The 27932-nt window shown below is 42.0% G+C and overlaps 4 protein-coding genes across 5 annotated transcripts in view; 2 read left to right on the plus strand and 2 right to left on the minus strand.

The window, feature by feature from the left end:
* Positions 1 to 15479, plus strand: part of LOC115400364 (sialate O-acetylesterase-like) — a 26212-nt gene extending 10733 nt beyond the window's left edge. The window contains exon 11 of the transcript XR_003932793.1: positions 15294 to 15479. The gene's annotated coding sequence lies outside the window, so the exon portion shown is untranslated. The remainder of the gene's footprint in view (positions 1 to 15293) is intronic.
* LOC115400367 (sialate O-acetylesterase-like) lies at positions 11307 to 15298 on the plus strand. Its single transcript, XM_030108190.1, has 9 exons — positions 11307 to 11463; positions 11709 to 11863; positions 12451 to 12589; positions 12743 to 12911; positions 13013 to 13095; positions 13180 to 13313; positions 13411 to 13565; positions 14652 to 14838; positions 14992 to 15298. The coding sequence occupies exons 1-9, from the start codon at positions 11340 to 11342 to the stop codon at positions 15235 to 15237; spliced, it is 1392 nt and encodes a 463-aa protein (XP_029964050.1). The 5' UTR covers positions 11307 to 11339; the 3' UTR covers positions 15238 to 15298.
* Positions 15480 to 15706: 227 nt separating the features above from the next.
* tbrg1 (transforming growth factor beta regulator 1) lies at positions 15707 to 22823 on the minus strand. Of its 2 annotated transcripts, none has more exons than XM_030108184.1 (15): positions 22549 to 22823; positions 22285 to 22427; positions 21800 to 21857; positions 21629 to 21711; positions 21324 to 21360; positions 20910 to 20972; positions 19710 to 19946; positions 19465 to 19535; positions 18915 to 19153; positions 18706 to 18842; positions 17239 to 17385; positions 16997 to 17094; positions 16713 to 16823; positions 16452 to 16597; positions 15707 to 16177 (listed from the first exon to the last, which is right to left on the minus strand). In XM_030108184.1, exons 2-15 carry the CDS (start codon positions 22401 to 22403, stop codon positions 15918 to 15920), a joined length of 1806 nt encoding a protein of 601 aa, XP_029964044.1. In that variant the 5' UTR covers positions 22404 to 22427; positions 22549 to 22823; the 3' UTR covers positions 15707 to 15917. The 2 variants fall into 2 exon arrangements, with proteins under 2 accessions (XP_029964044.1, XP_029964045.1); XM_030108185.1 differs by having other exon boundaries at positions 15960 to 16182.
* A 1524-nt stretch (positions 22824 to 24347) lies between these two features.
* LOC115400332 (collagenase 3-like) lies at positions 24348 to 27389 on the minus strand. Its single transcript, XM_030108138.1, has 11 exons — positions 27177 to 27389; positions 26935 to 27051; positions 26451 to 26578; positions 26197 to 26345; positions 25922 to 26047; positions 25605 to 25766; positions 25298 to 25481; positions 25071 to 25201; positions 24825 to 24990; positions 24606 to 24709; positions 24348 to 24451 (listed from the first exon to the last, which is right to left on the minus strand). The coding sequence occupies exons 1-11, from the start codon at positions 27282 to 27284 to the stop codon at positions 24348 to 24350; spliced, it is 1479 nt and encodes a 492-aa protein (XP_029963998.1). The 5' UTR covers positions 27285 to 27389.
* Positions 27390 to 27932: the final 543 nt, after the last annotated feature.

Raw genomic sequence — 27932 nt, forward strand, 5'->3', positions numbered from 1 at the left:
GATTACTCAGACATGCGTGGAAGAAGGCAAATAACATTTTGGGGCTGGTTTTAAAGGGAAATCAACTTTGTGGCATGCTTAAAACCTTAAAAAAATGGATTTTGCATGATATAGGTCCTTTAATCAGGAAGTAGATGTCAGAAATAAAATTACAAACCTTGTAAATATGGAAAACAACTTTGATTATTTCATGAATGATCTGGACTTCCACACTGAATCTCAGGAGCTGAAATATGAGGTGGAGGGCTTCATGGTGGGAGAGGTCAGGTGGTGCTGATGAGACGGGCTTGGAGACGGAGGGGTCTGTGCTGGGATGGAGACAGAAGAACTCTGTGTCAGGCAGAATTGACATGATATAAATTTTCCCTCAAAAATCAAAAAGTAAAAACAAAAATTTGTTGGGTAATTTATACCTATTATGAACACTGAAAATTTTAAAAAAACATCTGCAATCTGATATGAGCACGAAGTCACTTAGAATCATGTTATCAAAGGGTTTGCTTCAGTAATGTTTTCAACATAAAGGAAGATCTGCAAGTCGTGCACTACATGGCAAACCTATATTCAATCCTAAGCACCGAATATTTACTTGCTACATTTTCGAGCTCCGGGACAACTCTGGATGAGATTCTGGATGGTGGGATGAGAAAAGCCAAAGAAGCCTGCTCCTGATGGCACGATTGGCGCCACCGACATGGAACTGTGAGAGAGACACGATGGTAAAAGTGTTAAAAAGTCACCAAAAAGTTTAGATATAGCTGTAGATTTAGTCTTTTCAAAGCCAAATGCATGTGTCAAATACACCGTGAAAAGAATCAAAACACTCATCACACAACAGAAAAGCTTTGGAGTGAAACCTCGGCAATGTTTGTACCTGACGGCGGCGATGACTTTCAGCAGGTTGGAGTGGCACGTGATAGCAGACGAGGCCACGATGGCTGGAGCGACTCCTAACCAACCTTGTCGCCTGAGACGAAAGTAGTGGGTTCCATGAATATGGTGATAGTAAGTAAAACTGTATGAAAACCTGCTGTTTGTTTATAAAATTACAAGATATTAGTATTTAATAATAATAATAATAATAATAATAATAATTAGGGTTGCACCGATACTGGTATTGGCAGTGGCCCCGATCCCGCACTAAAACGCTGGTGTCGGTATCTGCGAGTGCTAACAAATAACACGCCGATGCCATTTACCGACTTTCGTATTGCACTTGAATGCACCGCCATGTGAATTCATTCTTTGACATTCACTGCTGTGTGATCTGTGTTTTCAGCGAATGATAGCAATGATTTTACATCCCAGTGAGGATGCAGCTCTTGTTACAGAGCGTGGATCTGAGTCTGAAGAGCAGAAAAGGAGTTTTATTAGTATCATGAGTCTTTGTGAGATGAAGCTCCACTACAGCTGCAGGAGCAGACTGAGTCTGGAGTTTAATTGAGTTCCCCGGTGAAGTGAGGAAAGCGCCCGCTGCTCGACGATCGCCGCCCGTCACCCACCGCTTCATCACTCAAGTTGAAATAATTGAACTTTTCAAGCGAACTCGCGCCAGGACATCCTATCAGCGTGGAGATCGTCACGGACGTGCCGACGCAGGGCATGCAGGGCTCTGACCACGCAGAACAGTTGGCGTGATGCCAAGGCGAGCGGCAAGCGGCGTGCGCGATCTCATTTGCTCACCGCTTCTGGTGGAAACCCGGCGGAACCGCCATCCCGGCGCAGCTCCTGCAGAAGACGATGGAACTCACCAAGCTCAGACCGTCTCCGGAGGGCAGCATGCATCCAGAAGTGATGCCGGTGTTGTGCCTTGTTGTGTACAAATTATTTCAGGGGATACACTTTCTATCAGGGGGTAAGTACCTTGGCACAATACCTGTTAAACACCGGTGCCTCGCCCGCAGCCGGAGCTGACTTCCCCATGCCAAATACAGAGCAGCTACGGTGGCAGGCGGAGCCATCTCAATCTCAATCTTTATTTGTAAAAGCACTTATCATATTCATAAAAACAACGCAAAGTGCTGAACAGTCAAAACAGTCATAAAAACAAAAAAGAACAAAAACCGCACCATCGATCAGTATGCGCGCGCACACACACACACACACACACACACACACACACACACACACACACACACACACACAGAGTCGGGTGCACACAGGACTGTGGGACAAACATCAGAAGAATCCTGCCCACTGCTGCTGTGCAGGAGACGGTGATGAGGAGGGCTGTGATGTTTCTGCAGGATGTTCTGTGTTGCATATTTGTACCAGCGTGACGTGTCGCGTGAATGAACTCACACACCAGCGATAAAACTCGAGCGTCCAGCGCAGTGCGGTGTCATTTGTCGCGCGAATGCAGTCGCGTTAAACGCGTCCGGTGGAAACGCACCGTAAAGACAATAAATCCAACGAAAATCTGAAAGTTGCCTCTTCTTCCAGGACAAGTGTAACAGAATTTGGTAGCAGAGGATGCTTCAGCTGTGCTTCTGATGACGGTGAGTGTGAAAGCAAAGAAAACAAAGCTAATCACATGTGCTAATGAAGCTAAACAAGCTGCTCCGTCTCCCTACGCGGCAACAGCCAGCACAAGTCAGGATGCGGAGAAAGAAAGAAAGTTTCCAGAATTTAACTTAAAAGCTTGAACAGGAAATTGCTAGACTCACTCTGAAAATGACAACCCAACAACAGCATCACGCTGTGGTGGCACAGCCTGTTGTCCTCTCTGCCCCTTACCTACCAGATGTGACCATTAAATGGGAGTTCAAGATCATCGGTGAGATTGGAGAGAGGGGTCAAAAAGATAAGTTGTCTTACTCCAACCTCATTCACCAGAATGTGGCGGAACGAGTGGTGAGGTGAACAGAAAGCAAACGAAAGACAACGCCACCTGGGGACTTGCACCCCAGGATTTCAAATAACCAATAAAATTCCCCGAAAAGAAACCAAAGACCAGCAGGTTCAAATAATCCACTGGAACCAAGGACGTGATTTCAAATCATTTCATTTATTTATTCTTTTCCTTGGGAATGCATGAAAAAAAAATCAACAAATGAATCCAAATTATTAAAACACAAAATACACACATCCCATGTACAAGAACAGGAGTAGGATGAAGAATAAGTCTTTTTTAACTCCTACCCCAGTCTTTTTTCCAAACTCAAACAGGAAAACAACAACAAAAAAACATCAGATGGCCACAATCAATCTACAGATCAATCACATCATTATTACTGCTCGTTTGCATAAATGTTAAATATTTTTTCTTTAAACTTATATTTAAACTGCAAGAGGTTTGAACATTGTTTCACATCTTTTTCCAAGGATTTCCATTTTTCCACACCCGCAACAGATACACACATTCCTTTAAGAGTCGTTCTTGCAGAATTATGTTTAAAATCAAGATTTCTTCTACTTGTTTCACTATTCAAAGTAAAATGTGTTTGCAAACCACAAGGGAGCAGGCATCTTTTTGCTTTATACATGACTATTAATGTTTGTAAAACAATTAAATCCTTCAATGTTAATAGTCCCGACTTCAGAAATAGTTTTGTTGTATGCTCTTTTGAAGCGGCTTTATTAATTATTCTAAGAGCCCTCTTTTGTAAAATAACTAAGGGTAATAGATGAATATGATATGAATTACCCCAAAAACTCCAAACAATATATCAAATACGGTAAAATTAAAGAACAGTATAATATTCTCAATGCATCATAATTTAACAAATGCTTAATACTCATCACACCTATATTTTTACGTATTTTCTTCTTTACGTGTCCAATATGTGACTTCCATTTCAACTTTTCATCAATGAATACTCCTAAAAACTTAAATTCAGACACTCTTTCTGTACAATTTCCATTTAAATTCAAGTTTACACTTTCTGGACTTTTTGGATTTCAAAACAAACTTTGTTTGGATCAGCCGCGCTCGAGCGGAGCGGGGGAGAGGAAAAAAAAATCTATGTCCGAAAGCAGCGCCAGGGGATTTCAGCACCACGGACAGCACGTGTAAAAAGTTTTGAAAACCTTTGAAATATATTTGCTGCAGGGTAAATTATTTAGGCCTCATTAAAGAAGACACTAACATATTTCCAATAAAAAACTAGAATTTGGCACTCAGAGAGCGCAGACCTCCGCCACAGCTCAAATCAGTCACCAACAAGAATAAAAAATTCCTGGATCCAGACAGTGATCCGGATCATCACCAAAATTTAATGGAATCTAAGTTAGCCCAAGATCCACCTTTCCACAAAGTTTTATTGCAATCCGTCCATAACGTTTTCTGTCATGTTGCTAACAAACCAACAAACCGACATGATTACATAACCTCCTTGGCGGAGGTCATTAGTTGAACTAGCAAAAATACAGGTTAATGAATAAATACAGTGACGTAATTGACAAGGCCAGTAACATAAAAACACATTCAATAATAAATAAATGTCCTACCTTATTTATAGATTAATTCCATCCTACAGGCCTTCTTGGTAAACTCCGCAATGACTTTGTCATAGAAGCTTTCATCCGACTTGATCTTCTGAAGCATCCTCTGTTCAATAGACATGATGGCAAGGCCAGACAATCTCTGCTGTCCCATGGCATTGCGCTGATACGTCTTGATCCGTTTTAGTCCAGAGAATGTTCTTTCTACTGAGGCAGTGGTGGATGGCAGAGTGAGGAACAGTTCACACAGTTTGAAGAGTTGAGGCATGGCATCACACAGGCCATTTGAGCGCATGAAACGCAGATGAATATTATTTAAATATTGCAGAAAGCCTTCTGCTGAAAGAATGGACCTCTCGTCCAGGTCCAACGGGTTGATTCTGATGTCATTGAACAGTTCGATTAGTGCTTCGTGGTTATCCTTTGCTGTGTTCACTAACCTAGACATGTAATTCCACCTAGTTGGGGCAGCTCGGGGGAATCGCCTCTTCACAATGGTCATCAAGAGCTTTGGTGCGCTTTGGCAAAAAATGACGCCAGACCATTTAAAGTTGAAAAAAAAACCTTGCAGTCTTTGATAGTGCTGCATGCTTGTGACAGCACCAAATTAAGAATGTGGGCAGTGCAGTGCATGAAAAAGCAAGACGGGTATCGGTCCCTCACCTTGGCCTGTAAGCCATTTAGGTGGCCGGACATCACTGCAGCCCCGTCATATGTTTGACCAACAAGCTTGTCATCACATTGCATTTTATCTACAGCGGCAAAAACATGCTCTGCGAGGGCCGCTGCTGCTCTGTCAGCACTGACATCAGAAAAGCCGACAAATCTCTCCTCCACCTCTCCCTCTTTGGTGACATATCTCCAGACAGTAGAAAGCTGGGCGAAGTTGGACACATCAGTCGTTTCACCAAGAAGAATAGTTACAAAGCTTGCATCTTTGATTTCAGATTTTATCTCATTCAACACCACACTAGCCACAGCTTCAATGAAATCATTCTGAATGTGGCTTGACATGCCAGAGAACACAGTACATGACTCCAAATGATGGGCAAGCCTCTAGTCATATTTCCATAGAAGACTGACAAGTTCAATATAGTTACCACGGTTGTCTGATCCTTCCCCTTCTGAGTGCCCTCGAAAGGCCTGCTCCTGTGCTCCAAGGTAGACAACGATGTCCACAAGCCTCTTCAACACGTTCCGGTTCTTTTTTACCCGCGCGTTGTGCTGCTCTGTGGCGAGTCGCAGTCCCTCATTCAGCTGATGATCGATCCGTGTGTTTCCAAACGTCTGCAGTTTTACCACACAAAGTATGTGCGGAGATGCGCGCTCATGCATGCTCATAGCAGTGTGAAGGTTTTTCAGATCATCATAACCTGTCGTAGACCAGACTGTGTGTTCCGTGGAAAAAAGAAGACATGGCCAACAGAACTGTTTGCTAACCTGTGGACAGCCAGCTAGCCATTTATGTTTTTCATATGTGCTAGCTTGAAAGTGACGGACAAAATTCTTTACCATTTTTGTGATGACTACATCAGGAGTAGGTCGACCACTTGAAATTATTTCCCTCTTTTCTTCAAAAGTTCTCCGGGAAAACGGCACTGAACGCAAAGACTGAATTGTATTGATTTCACTCATTTTGACTCGGCTACTACAAGGCAGTGAAGTTAGGTTATGAAGTGATCCAGTTATGAGCATGCACGTTGGCAGATAAGCTGCTTCACTGACAGTTTTTTTGCCATTCAAAATGCTCATGTACAGGAAACACAGCCCCGAGCGCAGGTACTACTCAATATCGCAGTGCGCATGCGCGAAACAAGCTGTCAGCTTTCCGGCTTTTCGCAAACAATTTAGCACACTATTTAGTCTAAAGAGATTCAAAATCATTAAATACAACGATCCATACTTTTTTTTTCCCTCCTTTCAAGTTTTGCAGCCCTTCATGGGCTTGGTGAGAATTACGTGCACGGTGACATTCCATCACTATTCTGCTCGGGTTTTAAAGACTGTCATAAAGGCATTTTGCACACCAGTCTTCATCTGTCTGTCAGGAGTCATGTTTCTCACGCTCTGTGCGCTTTTCATCCTGTCAACATGTCTTCACGGCTGTGGTGAGTACACACCAAGTTTTTTAACATGGGACGATTTAGTTGGTTTTACTTCACTAATAATTAATTTAATCTGTGATTAAAAAAAATCTCATCATCCTCCAATTATTTGTGTTGTGAACGCAACAATGTATTGATTATTATTAGCTTATAGTGAACATTAATATGATCTGCATTGTCGTGCACTGGGTACGGCTGTGTAAAGTTTTGCATGTTCTCCCCATGCAAGTTTTCCATAAAATTATTTGATTCTATTAAAAAATACGATCACCATTTACTCCTGGGCTCCTCAACTTGCCATTGCTGGTGGGCGACATAGAAAAGAGAAAGAAAAAAAACAAAAAAACAAAAACTAAACAAAACATAACGTGGAGACAGAAAAGAGAGATTTAGTGTCGGTGACTGTAAAGTGTTTGACGAAGTCGAGGCTATATACCAGGCACCAACCTCCGCTCATAAAACCTGAAGATAATGCAGGAGTACAAATAAGCTGTAATTCCGAAGAGATTCCCGCAGGGGGCGAATGATGCTGGTTTCAAAAAGAGCCCCGGTCTCATTGGAACCTATTCAAAAATGCCGATTTTCAGAGATAAACACATGAAGCGCCCAGTTTCAGGGCATTTTTTGGTCTCTATCACTAGTTTCTATAACCATGTTGGCTTCACCAGACTCTGATTTTCAAATAAATCATTTGTTGATTTTATATTATGAGTTAAAGTTTTGCATAAATCGCCCTATCACAGCGCCTCCTCTGTCCACGTGATGCGGTCACATGACTGTAAACTGCCCCACCCGTCATTAACATAAACAATACTTACCGTATTGGCCCGAATATAGGATGATGTTTTTTTCCAGAAATTGTATTCTCCAAAATGGGGTCGTACTATAATCGAGGACTAGATTGTCGTTACACATGGAGCCGCTGGATGGAACCAAAGTACCGCTGACTAGGAAGCAAATAGAGCGTCACAGTGATCTGATGAAAAATGAAGGAACGTGCCCGTCTTGAACAAAGAGGCCCAGACGCTAGACAAGTGATCAAACAACAGAGACTAAGTTTTGATGCCAACTTTAAACTGATGGTTCAACGCCGCAGAGTCAACAAACAACTGCCAAGCGACCAAGATATATTAGACTGAATTATTAATGTTCATGAAGTTCAATAGAACTTGAATTTGATGGTTGTAAAGTTATTTACATCATTAAAGCAGTTATTGAACCTTTGAGGGTACTAATTTGTTGCTTATTCACTGAGTCATAGCCTCAGATTTTGAGAAAGGGAATATAGTTTTTTATTTAATACTGCAGTAATATTTCTTGATCTTAAATCACATGAAATGTTATCTCTGTTGTGAGTTTTCCTAGAATAATTGTACAGTAAAAATGTGTTTTGTGAGTAACCTTATTGTCTTCAACATATTTTTATTTTCACAAAATTATATTTAAAAAAATAGGGGTTGTCTTATAATCAGAGTTGTCCTATATTCGGGCCAATATGGTAATTTATAACAGAAAGCAGGAGGGGCGGATTGCCCTTTTACACCAAAGGAAAAATGAAATAAGCAGGGAACAAACAAGAGAGAATCCAAAGAAATATGCCATCACATGAAAAGTAAAATTAGCAAAAGCAAACCAATTAATAACAAAAGAAACACACAGTACATGTGATGGTGTAGGAATGAGAAGGTCTGCCGACAGAAGTGAAAGTAAAAGTAACTAATCGCTCGGGCGCAGGCCCTGCGATTCAGAAACAGAAAAAAAAGGCAAAATAAACTTTGATACTAAATGATAACAGACTAACAATGCATGTGCCACATTTGCTGTAAATAATTTGTAATGAAGGGGCAGATAAACTGTCTGGAGCGACGGATATGCTCCCCGAGTATGTCTGATTTGGTGGGGGTGGGTGGGTGGAGGTGAATGCGGCGAATATTCGGATCGCAAAATTATTCGCCGAATGTCATCATAGCGACCGAATATTCAGATATTCGGATATTTTGGACCAGCCCTGATGATGATAGCATTGATTTTAACGCATTTTTTTGCGTTACAGTAGTCTTCAACTTTAGTTCAACCAGGAACTATTGTTTATTTTATTCTTTTTTTTTTTTTTTAATTCCTACAGTACACGGACATACAGGGGACAAAATGCAAGAAAATGAAGGACAGGGTTGTGTTATCAGCAGCAACAGATAGTTTTGGGGACGTTATGGATGAGATAACTGTATTATTGTGAGTGTGTGCGTCGAGTCTTGTTTGGGATTCAGCAGGAACATATTCATGGAATAGAAGCTGTTCTTTTCAGCCACACATTTTTCTATGAGTCTCGGACTGTTGGTGTCGTCTCACATCATATTCACCTCCATGTGAAATGGAAAACTTGCTCTGACGAACATCACAGACAACTTTGGTGCAGTCGCCCTCCACTGGTCTCACTCAGGAGGAGTAAATGGTGTCCCACTCTTTGTTGTAGCTGCATTTTCTTTTTTTAAGAGTCGTGTCTTCATCTTTATCCTCCATGTCTGCGGCTGCATGCCGAAACGATGCTGTTGTTGTTTGTGGCGGGGTGGGGTCGGGCAGCGGGCGCGCACACCTGCATCAAAAAGCTCCTCTTCATGGACAAGCAAGCAGAGGTTGTTTGTTTATGAGACCAGGTTGCAAAATTTAATGGGAACCGTTGTCAAAACAACACGGACTGACAACTGGCTTTTCCGAATTGCGCAATAAGCTGCCGCATGTGTCTCATGTGCACATCTGTTCGGCAGGTGTATGTACCAGATCATCTGGGCTTCCACATCTGCCTGGGGCCCTGCGCCAGGACAATGGACAAAAACCCATTGATTTTGGGAATGGAATTGGCGGTATCGCGAGAACACAAGATCTGAAGAATACCAGCATTACCAATCATGTCATAGCTGGCAGGGCTACAAATTACAGAAATAAATCCAGAGTGATGTACTTCTTCACACTCAATTCATCAGACACGCATTACACTTTACCAGTAGTACATGTTCAGCTGTTCACATGGTTTATTGGCGTCCATTAACTCAGAAGCCTAACCCTATACTTTCGAGGTACTAGTGTGTGCACATTTCACGCATTTCTGTGAGATCAGGTTGGAATAAAAAGTGATTTATGGCATTGCAGTAAATCAGTTTGTCACACGCATGCATATTAGCAAATTCCTTTTTAGGAACCGAGCCCTGGAGGTGTCTGTCTGTTATGTAGATGTTGCTGAGACCTGTAGCGGAGCCAGAATGGGGGCAAGGGGGCGGTCGCCCCAGGGCCCACAAGGTCATAGGGCCCCGTTTCATATGATGTGTTCACATTTACTCATAAATAAATTATTACAATAAAATGTGCAGTGTGTGCGAGAAGGTATACGCATATGATCGTGGGCTCCAATTTGCCAATTCTTACATTACGACTGTCCATGAATGCATCAGAGCTGTAAGCCAGCGCTGATTGGCTGTGCGGCATGAACGAGTTTTTTCTTTCTTTGGAGGGAAGTTAAACAGTATGCTAAACACTATGCTAGCCACTAGCGGTACTACCCAAAACCTAACATCGGAGCCACTGGTGAGTCAGTGAAACCTTCAAAAATATTATCTTGATCAGAATGCTGTGGTCTTAAACACCCTATTTGAATGTGCCTTGTGTTGCCCTCAACTATAAGAGACCGCCAAGTCTATTTTTTTCTGATATACGTGAATTCCAAAAGATATAGATAGCTGTGTCAATACCTATTTGAATGCATTGTGTAATTTTAGACCAGCTGTGTTCATTTTATATTTAAGCTGTATCAAAGATGGTACAGATTTAGCCAGTGAGTTTTTAATTTCAGTTTTCAGCACCATGGACAGCGGACGCTCTGAGATTGACATCTGTATTAATTTTACCATTCAAACAATACCTCATGCTACCATCAAACACACTGGGCCCGTCGAGAATGCTCCGCCCCCTCTGTACTGAGACCCACGCTCCGCCTCTGGCTGAGACCCATGTCAGTGAGAGAGTCGCATTGTTGAAAAGACCTTTCACACAGTATAGATGTGTCTGTGTGTATGCCTGACAACATTCCCCTCTCTCGCATACATTGTTCAAAAACAGGTCAAGATCTTTGTTGCATACCAAGCGATGGTGCTGTCAGTGGCTGGTATGGATTCCTCTAAAAGCTTCTGGTTTAAATGTGATTGCTCCTCAGTCAGCTCTTCATCAAATCTAACTTTAAAACATCAAACCTCGAGCACCCTCAAACCAACCTACTCATTGTTGTTTTCAGTTCACAGCCTTTGAGTTTACAGCAGAGCTGTTCTTGGTGAGGAAAAGGATGATGGGGGAAAAACCTTTTGTTTTTCTTTTCTACGGGATGCGACAAGCCCTCATTCTTTTCTAACCATTGACGGTGCCTGTGTATAGTAATTGATACCAAATTTTCAACATTTTGCCCTCTGGTATCAGCATGACAGAAACTAGTTTTTTCACTATTTTTAATATTTTTTCTTCACTAAAAGTAGAATTAAAATAAAATTTGCAGGACATGGGTGGAGTTGTGCAGGTTTACACAATGCTCAGATTGCAGAAGCCTCTTGACGTCCTCACAGCTCCACGACATACTGTTAACCTCACTTTTGCAGACCCGTATACAGTATGTCACTCTGCCCTTTCCTGTGTTCTGATGGATCTTTATACCTGAAGTAAACATTGACTTATCCTGTTGACCGATAAGGGATTGATAACATTGTGCATGCAGATGCTCAGCTGCGTCTTGCATCCTACTATGGAGACCACATGGTGCTGCAGAAGTCTCCAGCTCGAGCTGTGCTGTGGGGATACGGCCCTGAGGGCGCACACGTCACCGTCTCCCTGTCAGGACCTACACAGCAGAGGACCTCACCAGTCACCGTGACAGAAGGTAAATACGGCCACTCATTCACAAATGGAGAGCTAATCCTGACATCTGCATGGAAACAGGAGCCAAACCAATGAATCCTGACAACAGCGCAGAGAGTCCTTTTATTTTAGAGGTTTTGTTATGTTTACTGCTGTCAGGGCAGATACAGAAAAATACATTTCTTTCTATCATTGTTACAGATGTAACCTTGCTATGATGTCCAACTTGCATTTGGGTGACAGCTTTCATTCATTCCTTCTCTGCAGGCATCTGGCGAGTCACCCTCGACCCTGTTGAACCTGGTGGTCCCTACATGGTGAATGTGTCTTCAGAGACCAGCACTGTCACTATGACAGATGTGCTGTTTGGAGACGTTTGGCTGTGTGGAGGACAGAGTAACATGCGGTTCCAAACATCTCAGGTATGAATAATCTCTTCACGCATTCTGATGTCTGTACGGCTACAAATTTATTCCGAATTAAATTTATCTCTGATTTAATGTGTGTGTATGTGTAAAGATGGATGGGTAGACAGTTTAGTGTGATGAAACTGGATTTGAGGACATCATACTGTTGGAAAGATGATTTACAACATCCCAGTCACAAAGTCCTACCTTGAAAGTGAAGACTTCACGTGTGCTTTATAGTTGAATTACAATGAGAGAGAGAGAGAGAGAGAGAGAGAAAGAGAGAGAGAGAGAGAGAGAGAGAGAGAGAGAGAGAGAGAGAGAGAGAGAGAGAGAGAGAGAGAACTAGAATACTTTTTTTATCAATAATGTAAAATTGACAGGTTTTACTGATTTACCAGTGCTGCCAACTTTGGACTCGGCACACACCCAACCAGAGTTTTTTTGTCGTTTTGGTCATGATCTGGAGTACTAATTTATCATGCAAGAAGAATGTATTGTGAATCAAATGTTTTAGATATCTATTTAAGTTAACAAAATCACCAGTAAAATACAAAGAAACCCCCCCTTAAAACTTTATTTGTTATCTCACTGTCTGATAGATTTTTAATGCATCGTCTGAGCTGGCTCTTGCGCCCAAGTATCCTCATGTGAGGCCTTTCCAGGCAGCCTTGAATGTCAGTGAGACTGAACTGCTTGATCTGATTCAAGTGCAGATTCCCTGGTCTGTGCCCACAGCTGGTAAGACAAGGATCTTTTTGATCTGAAGAACTTGTTTACACCTGAGTGTTTTGTCTTGGCTGTATGGAACTGCAACCAACAGAAACCTGTTTAGACTGCATCTGTACCTAAACCAAAGCCACACTGTTAACTCTCCGGCTGCTTGATTGACAGGCGTCCTGTCTGAGTTTTCTGCTGTGTGTTGGCTCTTCGGACGTTACCTGTACGATGTCTTGAAGTACCCCATCGGACTGGTGGAGTCCTGTTGGGGAGGCACACCAGTGGAAGCCTGGTCGTCTTCAAGGGCCCTTCAGCAGTGCAAATTAGAGGGAATGATTGGCGGGTAAGGACACGAGAGTCAATCGGTGTAAAAGTGTCCGTGGCGTAAAATAACCTCAGCACTAACCACGCTGTCACTGCTTCCAGCACCTTACTTTCTCACAGTCCGAGAAACGATTCTGTTTTGTGGAACTCAATGATCCACCCACTGCTCAATATGACCATCTATGGAGCCATCTGGTACCAAGGTGAGCCCACTCACAGGTAACACTGGTTTGTGGGGTCAGTTATGAACAGATAAGTGTGTAACTGACAGCTGTGTGTAATCACAGGGGAGGCAAATACTGATTACCATTCCAACCAGTACAACTGTTCCTTCCCTGCTATGATCGATGACTGGAGGATGGCATTTCACCAGGGCTCGGGTGGGCAGACATATCCAGACTTCCCCTTTGGCTTTGTCCAGGTATGATCGACAGTATTCTCTTGACTGAGGTAAATTCTCCCATTTGTTGTGTTTCTCAAGTCATAAATGTTGTCTTTTTTTTTGTTTTCTTGTGCAGCTCTCAACCTGCCACAAAAAATCCACTGCTGAGAGATTTCCGAACGTCCGCTGGCATCAGACGGAAGACACTGGTTTTGCGCCAAACTCAAAAATGAGAAAAACCTTCATGGCTGTGGCTTTAGATTTACCGGATGAATCATCACCTTATGGAACGTAAGGATCTGTTTCATTATTGTTCATAGCAGGTGAAAAACATTTAAGTTCCTCCATGTGAGTCACATGACAGCACTTCAAAACACACAAGTTGTTCACATGTGGGCTGTGAACACATTAAGTTATGTAAATTATGTCAATTCTGGAAATCGTCATCATACTTATTATTGTTGTGTTATTTTTTTCTTAATTCATGTTATTTATATTTTATACTTGTGCCTTTTTAAATCTGCCCATTCTTTAGTCTGTTTGAACCTTCACCACCTTCCCTCTTCCTCGTGTAGGCTTCTGTACTTGGCAATAAACCCATTTCTGACTACGATTAATTTATACCACTCTAGAACCCAGTCAGCCTTTGAACAGATTTTATGATCTTTATAAGCATCCATAAAAGTTTCTGTGGGTTTGTCACTGATACGCAGCCAAAACACAGTGCATCCCTGACAAAGCGTTGACATCCACAGACTTTCACTGTGTGCTGAACACAAAAAGACTAACAAATAAAACACGGAAACGGCTGACTGCTGTGCATGCAATTATGTGAACCTGCATTGAGTTAGTTATGTCAGTAACACTTTACTTGAAGCATACCTGTTTAACGCATACTAAGTAGTTATAAACACTCATAAATGATCACAATGCTTTATAACCCATGATACAGCATAGGGTTAGGGTTAGAGTTAGACACCAGGTCCTGGCCCTGATTGATGTTATAAAGCATTGTGATCATTTATGAGTGTTTATAACTCTAGTTACTCAGTGCTATAATGGCATTATAATGCTTAAGAAATGTACTTATAATGCATTATACAGGTATACTTCAAGTAAAGTGTTACCGTTATGTCTTCTTTCAGTTTTTTAGGACAGTTGTTTCACGGTCCCGTCACAGTCCTGGTCATCTTCCAGTCAGAAAGTTGATTGTACAGTTTTGATCTCTGCAGGTTGAAGCAGAGATAGACATTTTGGCAGATGCTTTGGTAGATTCATGAAAAGGAACTGAAAATAGTTTGGTCTCCAGAAATACCAGACATGCTTGTTTGGACTGGAAGATGAACCAGTCACATGCAGTGTGGTTTTCACTTTCAGGATCCATCCTCGAGACAAACAGGATGTCGCCTACAGGCTGACGCTGGGCGCCAGGGCAGTGGCCTATAACCAAACAGATGTGCTCTTCCTCGGTCCTTTCCCCAAAGAAATCCAACCTCCTCAAAATTCCATCGAAATTGTCTATGACCAAGAAGTCTCTGTCACTCAATCCAAAGACATCTATGAGGTAAGGCTGTTACATACCTGTAAGTTCATCACAGACACTCAAAAGGCTGCGGCATGAGGAAGTGTTTCTGTGGGTTTCACAGGCACTTGAATGAAAATTACGCTTTTATCATTTCAAAGAGATTTTTTCCTTCACCTCTATGTTTCTTCATAGATCTGCTGTTCAACGACTCGGGCTGCATGTAGCCTTCATTCCAGTTGGGTTCCAGCTCCCATCCTCAGCTGGGCTTCAGCCTCTGTCCAGGTATCCAACGCTTCGTGTAAAGACTCTGCTGTTGTCGGTCTTCGATATGCATGGAAGGACTGGCCCTGTGATTTTAAAGCCTGCCCAGTTTACAGTGCCAACAAGGTTTTACCTGCTCCTCCCTTCATTTTCTATTACCCTCAAGGCAACAACTGAGTCTGGTTGATATTGCCCTGGTTGGATTACCATAATGATCATTTATCTGTGGGAAGTTAGTTTTATTATTATTATTATTATTTCTTTGTGTTTTGTTGAGGAATGAACAAAGCATGAGATTTTTGGTTGGAATTTCTGAGGTCTGGATGAAACCACCTTCCTACCAGAATCAGAGTGTGAGAGTAACACCATCTCTTCATGTTCATATGTCATTTTGGATGAAGGTGGACTTCATGCTGAACTGGTAAGCTTTTCAGGGAATCAGTGAGAGTCATCGAAGGGGACAATCACATCTACTCAGGGTTGCCTTCTATTTACTATGATTATGCTGTATGTTGATTGGTTGGGCTGAATTTAATCAGTATTTGTAACTGCTGGACTGCTAATAATGTGAACACCTCAAACAGGGAATGCTTTTAAAATTAAACTGTGCGCAACATAAATCTGAGGGTGTTTTATTCACAGCCAGCATGTTTACATCAAAGTCAATGTGTGTGTGTGTGTGTGTGTGTGTGTGTGTGTGTGTGTGAGAGAGAGTGTGAGAGAGAGAGAGAAAGTGAGACAGAGAGAGTGTATAAATGATAAGTATACACAAGCACAAATGGTATTTCGTTCAGTTTTTCTCTACAATAAGGAATAAAATCTTTACTGATGAAAAATGAATCAGTTCCATTTGGGACTCACAGTCGATAGCACAACATATCATCAGGTGGTGGAACCCAAATACTGACAAATGCTTCAGTTTTCACACTTGTTTTAACCAGGAAGAAGATGCCAGAAATAAAACTACAAACTCTGTAAATATGGATGAGAACTTTGATTATTTCATGAATGATCTGGACTTCCCCGCTGAATCTCAGGAGCTGAAATATGAGGCGGAGGGCTTCATGGTGGGAGAGGTCAGGTGGTGCTGATGAGACGAGCTCGGAGACGGAGGGGTCTGTGCTGGGAAGGAGACAGAAGAACTCTGTGTCACGCAGAATTATTTAAGACTACACTAAAAAGATTTCAGAGTTGTATGTTATTTCGACTAGCTGAAAGAGGATTACTGACATTCACAGCTGATCACAGTACAACCACGTTCATGGGCTTCAAGCCTCTGCTTTCTGGACAGTAACCTCAGATAATGATGATGATAATCATTTCCAAAGTCTATGTGTCAGGTTATATACTCATTAAAGATTATTTCAGTGCAGAAAACGAGCTGAACAAACCTGCGATGTGCTCCGTCTTGATGCTTTCATCAAAGCCCCGGTGTCTCTGATAGGCTTCAAAGTTGACCGAAGCGTCGTCCTCCGACAGGCTGTGAGGGACCTGACCATCGCCGGGACGACACACCTCGAAACGGATCCATCTGTAGCTGAAAACCCGTGCAGGGTTTGTTTGAGTTATTGTTGCTAATAATGTTTTCAACATAAAGGAAGATCTGCAAGTTGTGGGAAACCTATATTCAATCCTAAGCAGCGTATATTTACTTGCTACATTTGCGAGCTCCGGGACAACTCTGGATGAGATTCTGGATGGTGGGATGAGAAAAACCAAAGAAGTCTGCTCCTGATGGCACGATTGGCGCCACCGACTTGAAACTGCAAGAGAGACACGATGGTAAAAGTGTTAAAAAGTCACCAAAAAGTTGATTTAGCTGTAGATTTTGTTTTTTTTTAAGCCAACTACATGTGTCAGATACACAGTGAAAAGAATCAAAACACTCATCAAACAACAGAAAAGCTTTGGAATGAAGCCTCGGCAATGTTTGTACCTGACGGCGGCGACGGCCTTCAACAGGTTGGAGTGGCACGTCAGGGCGGACGAGGCCACAATGGCGTTCTGAGGATCCTCTTCAGGCACAATCTCAAACTGTGATTGGAGGCAGTGACAGTTATAGAAAATATTTACAAGGATCAAATTGAACAGAAACTTCAATATAAGCTGATGAAATGTTCCTGGATGATGGAGACTTGGCAGAATGAATGAGAACTATATGTCTGGAAGTGTGTGCACCTGAGGGCCCGCTCCTCCATCTTTGATTTGGCAGGTGTAGAGGCACTGCTGGTCGGGGTTCTTCATGCTGGCAAAGACGCGGGTGCTGCAGAACCCCACCGGGTAGATGGCACACTCATCGTGGAACAGCATTCTGTCAGTGATGATCTGAGGAGCATTGGAAATCACAGAGGTTTCAGTGGTTGATGGTAGCTGGATTTTATACAGTGGTCAGATAGAGAATCGAACTTGCAAACCTTGTTATTATTGCTTTATTCATTTCGATGGAGTTAATGGAGTGGGAAGAATAAAACATTAAATCCCAGTTCACCTCACTAGTGACGCAAACAGCAAAATTTTAAATAACCTTAAAACCTCAAGACCAGGACAGGAAGCAACTTGGGCTATTACTAGACTATGATAACCAAATCAGACTATAATAAACAATTCCATGCATTTTCATTCCTCAACCAAAGTGTACATGGAAATAGAACAGAGTACTTCATGGTGGTGTTGCCATGGGCAACATACAAAGGCTACCGATAACAAAAACAAAACAACTACAAAAGCACTCAGAGAACGCAAACCTCTGCCACACAGCTCAAAAAATTTAATACAGATAACTCCTGAAATCTAAGCACTTGATTGTAGTCCCATTTCGAGCGTTTCCTGAAAATTTCAACATAACCCATCTGTACCTTTTTGAGTTATGCCACTCACAGACAAAAAGACAGACAGACAAACCAACCCTACCAGAAACATTGCCCCCGCCAACGGTCTTGGTGAGAGTAACAATTCTAATAATAACATAGCAGCAATGGAATGAAAGAAAGGATGGAGGGGAGGGAAGGAACATCACACATGTCAATGGGAACAACGATGCCATGTCAGCCTTACAGTATCAGTATACTCTGTCATGATGCTGGAACCAGACCATGAGTTTATCTATCAGTTTAAATGGGTAGATATGTTGTTAGCTGTTTTAAAGTCTCACTCCACATACAGACATACAAAAACATTTACAAATTGTATGGAATTTAGGCAATGTGAATTCTCCACATCCTCTCAGGTTGCAGGAACTCTGTTAAATTTCAAATGAAAAATATCGTAGGTTTCTTGGTGTTAATTTGTTGAATGCTTTGAATAAGATCATTGCTGATATTTTACATGATTCTGGAATTTTACGAGTTTTGACTGAATTAATAGATTGTATGTTTTACAAATCCAACCTTGTGAATGATAGATACTGCTCATCATGGATTTGAATGAGCAGTGGTAACTTGTTCCCCAGACTTCGACACAATATGTACCAAGTACCAAGGAACAGTGTAATATACGGAGTGCATTTCCACTGAGGTACAGTTTCACTTCATTTTATAATTTCACTTGATTTCCTTCAATTTGCTCTACCAACCAAGCCACAGTTACAATGGCAGGAAATGGTGCTTGTAAATCTATATCAGCATGTGACACACATCGTACGCTGACCTCTCCCAGACTGTACACCGTCACACCTCCCAGCACGATGGGAAAGACGGGACGACCAGACGAATCCAGAGGGATGGGCTGCACCAGCTTCCTGGAGCCATCCGTCAGCTTCCTCTTCTTAGAAATCTTCTTTGGAACTGAAAACGCAACATTAACTCAGCTGAGGATTTTTGCATCAACACATCAAACACTCATCCACAAGGACTCACGATCTTCCTTTCCATTCTCCTTGGCTCGCTCTTTTCTCTCCTTCTTGGGTTTTTTAAGTGGTATTTCCTCTGCTGACGCCACTGACGTCAGGCTATGAGACCCGGAGAGGCTTGGCGCCCCTGCGGGGCCTGGGGCTAATGCCACAGGCTGCAAGGGCAGATGAGTGCCAGAGCTGGGTGTAGGAAGCACGTCCCCCTCTGACAGGGACTGGTACTGCAGCAACGACTTCAGTAGGAACCTGGAAACGGAAACAAAGAAAGTTAGGCATAGTGAAAATGTCTTTTCAGTTGACAACAACCACAACAACAAAAGCATTCAAGCTAAAAAAAAAAAAACTGTTTTTTTTCTTGTAGACAGAAAAAACCGACACGAAACAACTCAATAGATTTTAGACTTTGGACATCAGCTCAAAGTGATGTTACAAAATCCAGTGTGATTTACTTTAGAAAATATGACTGAAATCTCTTATTTTTGACACCAGTAATATGTAATCAATCGCAAACGGAGCTCCACTCAGACAATCCTCCACAGTGCGGCTTCTGAACTCACCTGCGCTCCTCCTTTGCCCTCAGAAACTTCTCTTCTAAGTGAGCAACTTCGTCACAGAGAGCTGCGTTTTCCTGCAAGTGAAGCAACTCCTTGATAACTGAAAGTACTAAACCCAAACAAAGTGCTTGACTGTGTCAGAGGTAACCTTACATCAATTATGCTGAGTTTAACATAAATAAAAACATACCACCTCCTTTTATTGTGTGAATAACAGCTTTTCTTTCATGAATACATGGACTACTCACAAATATCATAGCTCGAGCAGCTTTCCGCAGCCTGAGGTACTTCAGCCTGTACTTTTCATTCTGGTTTTTCCGCAGGCCTCTCTTCATTTTGCCTCTGTGTTCAGAGGAACTGGCGGGAGAAGGGAAGGCGGCTGCCGTGGTGCCCGAGCCAGAGCTGGAGATGGTGCTCTGCTGAGGAGAGCTGAGGAAGGACTGGGCGGTGAAGGCCTGCAGGGCCTGCTGCCGCTCCTCGTCGGTCTGGAGGGACACAGAGAGGACGAGGGCAGACAGTTGTTCATGTGTACCTGATGAGTCTGAGGTTAACGTCTACGGGGAGGCGAAATGGAGACAAACAAAAATAACAAAGATGCAGCTTCCCTTTCAAGGGCAGAATGACAAACTGAAATCAAAGCGCGTCTGGGTTTTCTGAAGATCACACACTTAAAAAAAAAAAAACTAACAATAAATTATTACTGGTTAGAGTTTCTCTCCCGAAGAAATATATTTATATACAGCACAGGATAGCTCCAGAAAAATGTGGCCTCGGAACAACAAGTCAATCAAGTTTAACCCGACAGCACTCAATCCCCACAGCAACACACGACCTACCAGTTTTACAGAGTTCTGTATGGAAATATGTGCATCTGTTACAACACTCTGAGACCCATGCATGACTGTCAGAGAGTCGCATTCATCAAAAAGGTTTTCAACATATGGCTTGTGGCCAAAAATCTGTCGGTCTGCTATTCCTAACTTTTTGACAGAGAGGAGATCCTGATACCGACAGTTAGCACTAAAAAAAATCACTGATTAAAAAATGAGCTAACTTTTTCAAAGAGAAATGGCAACAGCACTGAAGCCTGATGAATGTAGGTGTATGAAAATGTTTACACTGAATGCAAAACAAAAAAAAAGTGACACACGTTGGCTCACAATAGTTCGGAGAGAAACACTGTGACAGAGAACATTTCAGATTTCACTCATTTTTTCTCAAGAATGTTCGGGTCGTGTTCATCAGGTTTTGCAATCAAACAATTCATTAAATGTCAACATTTTCATATAAAACTAAGGGAAACGTTGAGAGGTGGTGACATTTCTTTCATTTTGGATCTCGCCGTGCTGACATTACACTGAACTACTTACATTAAAATGAGTTTGACATCCCTGCTCTACATGTTTAGGGTTTGTGTGAAAGTTGCATCAGCATCCCAGAAAACTCACCAGCAGTGCAAAGACTCCGTTTCTGTTTTCAATCCTCTTGAATCTCCTGCTGCCTTTTTGTGTCTGAAACATAATGTGAGACTGAGGCCAAATGCAAAGGGCTAAAACTGCCAGATTTGATTGGCTGGGGATTAATACCGACTTAGTCAATCCCAATTAGAAGCAGCAAGTTTAAGGCTTCTACATCTGAGCACAGAGTGCTTTGCTCTAGTTATAGTATCACAGAAAGGTCTACCTCCTTTTAAAGGTTGGAAATACGGTGAAAAAAACACAGTGGTGAAACATGGTAAAAATTAAAAGATACACACAGAAATACAGATGATGTATGTTCAACTCACTGAACAAATGACGGTGTCAGTTATTATACTCCACAGCAGAGGCTGCGTAAGCCTGAGTCTCAAACAACTTCCTTACCTCACGGTACATGACAGCTTCCAGGCTGGATTTTGCACTGGTGGAAATAAAATAAAGGAATCAGCCTGGCTGTAGATTCAAGGGCAAACTCAACTTACAGATCATGGTGCAATACACAGGACACTAATCCTATATTTCATTTGTTATGACAGTGTTTGTCTAGGGTCAACTTTCCATGTTATGAAGCACCAGAGTGGATATCTTCACTTGAACAGAACCGAGAGAATCTGTCTGAATAGTCAGTTTATGGTTTGATTTGCACAAAAATAGTTTAAAGTTAAATTTAGTAAACTCCACTACGGTACTTGGATTGAACAAGTCCCCTGTCGACGATTCTCTGTTTGATTTCTTTAATGTGCATGGGCCGGCCAGCCTCCTCGAGGACAATCTGCAGAAAAGAAATGGAGAGAAATTATTTTCACACTGAGAAACACACATACTCCTGAAATGTCATTGGAAAGTTATGTGGTGGATACCTGAGCAGCATCAAGCCACGTCAGGTTTGGCTTCTCGGCTATTTCACTTGGTGGTTCACTGCAAACACAAAAGACCCACCAACCTCAATATTAAACATTCTTCTGACTTCACTGACACACACACAGTACATCCTGAGCTGCTGAGCTGTGTTGAATTGTTGTTTTTTTTTTTCTTTCAGCAATGAACGCCCAACTTCAAAATTTCATCCAATGTTGATTACTCAAACACAAATGTATCATTATTATTTTTATTAAAATAAACATTCGTGTCAACAGCAGTACATGTTAGTATAATCATGGACTGTTTAGGTTCATTTAATGATATACACAAAACCAAGAAAATGGCCAAGCCTGGAGCAAATCATAGTTGATTTGGTTCCTTCACTTTATTCTTTGTGTATTAACAGTGATACGGTTGATTTATATGATTTTATGGTGTGAATGACATCTGGTCATAATTAAAAACCACGGTACTGTGCACTAACCTCTCCAGAGTTTCAGCTGCCCCAGAGAGACCAGCGATGCTGTCCAGAGCAGGAAACAGTGAGTAGCTGCCCTGTCCATCACCCTCCATCTCTGACTCAAACGTGTTGAGAGACTCCATAAAGGAGGAAGATGAGCCCGAGTGCTGACAGAAGAGGAGGGGGACTTTATTCACCAGCGATTTGACATTAGCTGCATTTGTTCACGGAGCTCCACGAAAACACACAGAAAAGGGCAAATGACTGTAAAGAGCAAGTCACACGTACCTTAAATAAACTGCAGGAAACACACCCGTTTCAGCTTCGTGTTGTGTGTTTGAAACATAAAGCGGAACCATCGACGGTCTGCGTCGCTTTGTTGACACACACGGAGGCTACATGCTCACAACATCCTGCAACTGTAACTTTCACATCGAGCTCAACACAGCTGCAACATTATAAGAGGCAGTTTCAAACTACGTGCATTACAAAACACACAGCTATGTGATAATAATACTTTGTATATTTCAAACGACCGTGGCAAGCTGTCGGTCCGTAATGAAGAAGTGTTTCGACCCGGACTGTGTAAGCGAACGCACGAGTACGTAGTTTCCGGTTTGCATCAAAGATGAAAAAAAATGTGCATGTAGAAACTACTTAAAAAGTGTAAATTAGAATAATATATTTTTTACTGCCATAAATGTTTAACTAATAGACTCGTGGAGATTTGCTAAAAGCTTCCCAAAGATGCGCATGCGTATTTTCTTTTTGCACGCGTCAACAATCTGAAATTGTGGTAAGCTGTTGGTTTTTGATTGCCATTTGCCATTTATTTTATTTCAGTGTATTTAATCTTATCAAAGTTGTATGTTGACAAGAATTTTATTGTCATTATGTCACAAAACAAATTCCCAGGTGTTGTTCCCTTTATCTGTCAATAAGTATGAAAAAGTACACACATTTTACACATAGGAAAAATTATCAAGTAACATGAAACAGGGTTGTTTTTCATGATCTTGTGTCACAAAGGTAGAAATTGTTTGATAATATAGGTGTGGGACAGGTCTTTGAGGAGCTCAGTCATCTTTCCCAGGCATCTGGAGCTGGTGGTCTCCTCCTGGGGGGGGGGGGGGGGGGGGGGGGGGGGGCAGCGGGCAGCTGGAGATTTCCTGGGCTGTGTTCATGACCTTCTCCAAGGCCTTCCTGTCTGCAGCTGAGCTCCTTGTAGTATACCAAGCTGAAGGCTGAAATACTCTACGTGAGTATATTCTGGTTGTCACTCCTATAATAGGTCATGAATAGAATTTATTTTTGTCATTTTAACATATTTGTCGTTTTAACTTATTTGAAACAGACATCGAACGTCTATTCTCGTAGTTCAGATCTCGTGCATATCCACCACCTACCTCAGCTATAAAAATCCTTTATTTGTCCAATTTTATGGATGGAATCATGACTCAGATTTCTTTTCATATTCCCTCTACTGTTATGTGGTTGAACAAGCCCTGTGGTCCAAGTTTTAAAATGCCAGTGTCCCACCAAAATACCATGTTATTTCACAACATGATAGTTAAAGATGTGGCTAAAACCAACTTTAAAATAAAGGAACTCAACTGTTTCTCAGCAGCTTTGTGCTATCTTGTCCATGCTGGATCAGGTGATAACAATGTGAATCCTACTGTAAATGAGGCAAATGAGGATTTGCACAACTTAATTTTGCTAACATTCATTTAATGTTTTCATATCATAATTTTTCGCTGCATTTTTAGCAGCAAAAGCAAGTTGATTGGTCAGATTTGACTTACATTAATGTCAAAGCAAACACAGTCAATATCAACGCTTTCAAGCCAAAAAAACAAGTCAAAGATTACTTGCAGTATTGATCAAAGGGTAATGAGTTACTGGCCTTTCCCTCTGTTTGACCCTTTTATTTGCCTTATGCATTCACGGAACAGCAGTACATCTTCTGAGAACTGTTCACCATCAAAACATCTCGTATGTCATTCATGTGACTCTCACAAAATGAACTCATTATTTGCGGTTTTTATTTTGCATGAAGACTGTTGGGTTGTGGCGTCTGTGGCTTTTCAGTAGCAGTTGAGCCAGCCGTAGTTGAGCAGCACACGCATCACTCTCCTGTACGGCAGGTAGTACTCACTCTGTCTAGGGCCATCTGAGAAATATAGATAACCTGTAGAAGCAGAGATTCAGCTTATATTCTGCCATGCAACATGATGTATATGCACTTTTCAGACACTTGTGTTCAAGTGTCACCACAGCTTTTTGACCTCAGTGTGACTTATGTATATGAATTAGTGGAGAAATGTAAAACTGGCTTTTCTTACCATAATTCTCGAAGGCTGCATCAACTTTGGAACCAATACCAGGAAAGTCCTGACTGATGAATCTTGGATATCCAAAGTCCATTCGGTTACTTCTTTCATCATAGCTGTGGAAGAAAAGTGGGGGAAAAAAAGGTGTGTTCATGTACCCTGTACTCATCTTTTTTGATATTTCCTTATTTTCTGTACATAAAACACCAGTGGGTACAAAGCAGCACTCACCTCCAATACTTATGTTTTGCAAAAAAGAGGGTTTTTCCTGTAGATGTCACATGAACGGCAGCATCCAGCTTACTGAGTGAGGAGGGAAGGCCAAGGCTGGTGATAGACTTTGGAAAACCTGGCATAACTGTCTTCGCACGAGCTCTGATGCCCCAGTATTGCTGTCCTGTAGAGAAAGACCAGTACATCGTCATTTCTTTGGCAGATGGCGTTAATTGTGAAAATATTTCCAGTTATGATCATCACCTTGAAAAAGATACGCCACATTTTTATATGGGACTTCAAAGGCAGCATCCACGTAGTTGATTTGTGACCATTTTGTGTTCACTTTAATTAAACGGATTCCTGCGAAACTTGTGCTCTTCCTCCAGTAATACCTTTTAAAGGGATTTGCAGTGAAATACAGCAAGTTGTCGTATCTTTTTTTTTTTTTTTGAGCGCATAAACTGACTGATCGTCGTGTATTGAGTTACCCGCTTTTGAAGAAGTACAGGTCTCCCTTGATAGACGTAGCAGCATCAAACACAAGGTCGCGACTGCATTGTTCATCTGTGGGATTCGTATTTGGATCCTCAGTTGGGTCCTCCGGCTCAGGCTCAGGTTCTGGATCAGGGCGAGGTTCGGGTTTTGGTGGTTTTGGCACTGGCGTTCGGCTTCCTGAAAAATATCGCAGCCAATAAACCAAAACAATGATCTCAACTCATCGCACAACAAAAACCCATAGATGCACCTTATAAGAAACTGACTAGTGGTTGAGACTTGTTTATTGTTTATGTTTACCATAAAGAGCTTGGACCCCTCGTCTGTCATCGTCTGGCAGTCGGTATCCATTTGTGTTAACATATTGATAAGTGGGAAACATCAGTGCTCTTCTGTCCCTGGAGTGGTCCAGACCCAGAGCATGGCCAAACTCATGAGCTGCCACCAACAGCAGATTCACACCTGAACGCAGCAGTCACAGTCTGATATCAGTACAACTTTCACTTGCAGGCCTTTCTTCATGTGAATTCAGAGACAACAAGCATGGTGGTTTTTTAAATTGAGAGGACAGCTTGAGTTTTGGGAACGTAAAGGTTCTAGCGGTATTGAATATTTACCTCTTTGGGTTAAAGTCCATGTTTCATCATCATCAAAATGCGTGTCCCCTCCCTGATTGCGTCCGGGCGAGTTAGCATGGGCTAGGACTCCGCCTCTGCCGTCAAAGGGGTAAAAGTCCCCGTGATCTTCAACAAGACAGAACAAAATATGTTAGACTTTAAGTCTGAAAATACAAAGAAAAACATTCCCATCAACCAGGAGATCGTCTTAATGATCAAACAAGATCTACTCTTTCATCTACTCCCTCACTGATTTCTGTTCATTCTAAACTCACATCCACCCTTGAAGAGGATCATGATGTCCGCAGTGCCGCTGTAGATCTGTTTGAAATCCAGTGGGATGACGTCGCTGTAGAGTTTGAAAGCTTGAGCGATGGTTGTGTCCACCTGGCTTTGCGTCAGGTCTGAGGTGTACTGAGTGATCCTGTTCAAAACACACATGGTTATCACCGCTACCAGCTTTTTTTTTGGTCCATCCACAATATTTATATATGATATGACTGAGGCGATAATAGTAGTTATTAATTACCTGTACGTAATAAGCCTTTTTTCCCATTTGGGTTTCCCGGGGAAGTGTCCATATCGGCTGATGTCTGACACGCCGCACCTCGGTGCCTTCATCACCTCAACGGTCTCATTATTCAAGACACCGGTCACCTGGTTTCAGTGGAGTGTAGAGTAAGGGCAAGATTTTTATAGAAAATTACAGATTATTTGTGTGAATAAATCCCAGTATGAGACATTTGACTAGAAGGCTTTGCTTACAGGAAAGTTTGACATGTATCGCTTTAGACACTTTGTCAAATTTGCCCATTCACACACTCACACACCAGTTCCACTGAAAGATATTCAGCCTCCAATGGGAATTTTACAGGTTTTTGATTCTCTCCCATAGACGGAGGATTGAAACAACCTTGAGATTGGAACTGAGCGTCAGCTGTCTCAAATACACATTTCTTCACTTCATTGAATGTTGACCAAAAATAGATGCTATTTTTGTTAATTTACTTTACCTCCAGGCCAAAGAAGGCCTGCATAGCCTGGAGATCTTGGCTGAATGAGTTATTAGAAAGGCTTCGTAACGTGGAGTTTGTCATGCCGACATCTCCGTAGAACTGAGAGAGGTAGTCCTGGTGTGGAGAAAAAGACAATTCCATTCTTTTATATGTCTATGACAGTTCAATCCACAGTGTTTCTTATGTGTCCCCATAGGGGCCGACAGGAGCTTCTCACATTTATATTGATGTTTCATTACCGTGGCCAAGTTTTCTTCCTGAGGCGAGAATGTTGGAGCAACAGTAGGTGCTGCATGACACATGGATAAACATCCCAGCAGCACTATCCAGAACTCAGCAGGAGACATCTTGTTAAAGTGTTTTCTTCTGTCCGTGCACTCTCTTTTTCAAGAGGCAGCCTCGACAGCCTGAGGTAGTGTGCAGTCCCGATAAAAGCCGTATAAGAGCACACAGTGTACTCTGGAGGATTCTGTTAAAATGTTCAGTGAAGCCCCAGCACCCGGGGGGGAGTAAAGAGGAGCTCCTCTGATAACACAGTGGGAGGAGATGTGCTATCATCTATTGAACTTTACTGTTGAACCTGTTCTAAAGACTCAGGGTTTTTTTCTCTTTTTTGAGATGCCCTGGAGAATTTATACCATTCTGTACATTTTTCACAGTTTTAGTTATATTTTTCAAAGATCGTCACATAATAAAGGCATCCCAATCCTGATTTACTTCATTAAAAAAAAAAAAGAAAAAAACATTTGACGTGAAAAACTGTGATTTACTCAAGCTTATGAAAGCATGAATCCACACACACTCCTCACATAGAAAATTACATAATATTGCCAAGTTTATGATGTCCTTCTTCAGTCAGTGTCCACAGTCCATTATGGTGAGTAAACATGACACAAAAAGTGAACTGTGATGACTTCAAACTGCGAGGGCCACCGACAGGGGCTGGAAGTACCCCCTTCGTGTCTTTAGAGGGCGCCGGTGCAACTGAAGCTGAT

Source organism: Salarias fasciatus, chromosome 14, assembly GCF_902148845.1.
Source record: "Salarias fasciatus chromosome 14, fSalaFa1.1, whole genome shotgun sequence".
NCBI classification, from domain to species: domain Eukaryota; kingdom Metazoa; phylum Chordata; class Actinopteri; order Blenniiformes; family Blenniidae; genus Salarias; species Salarias fasciatus.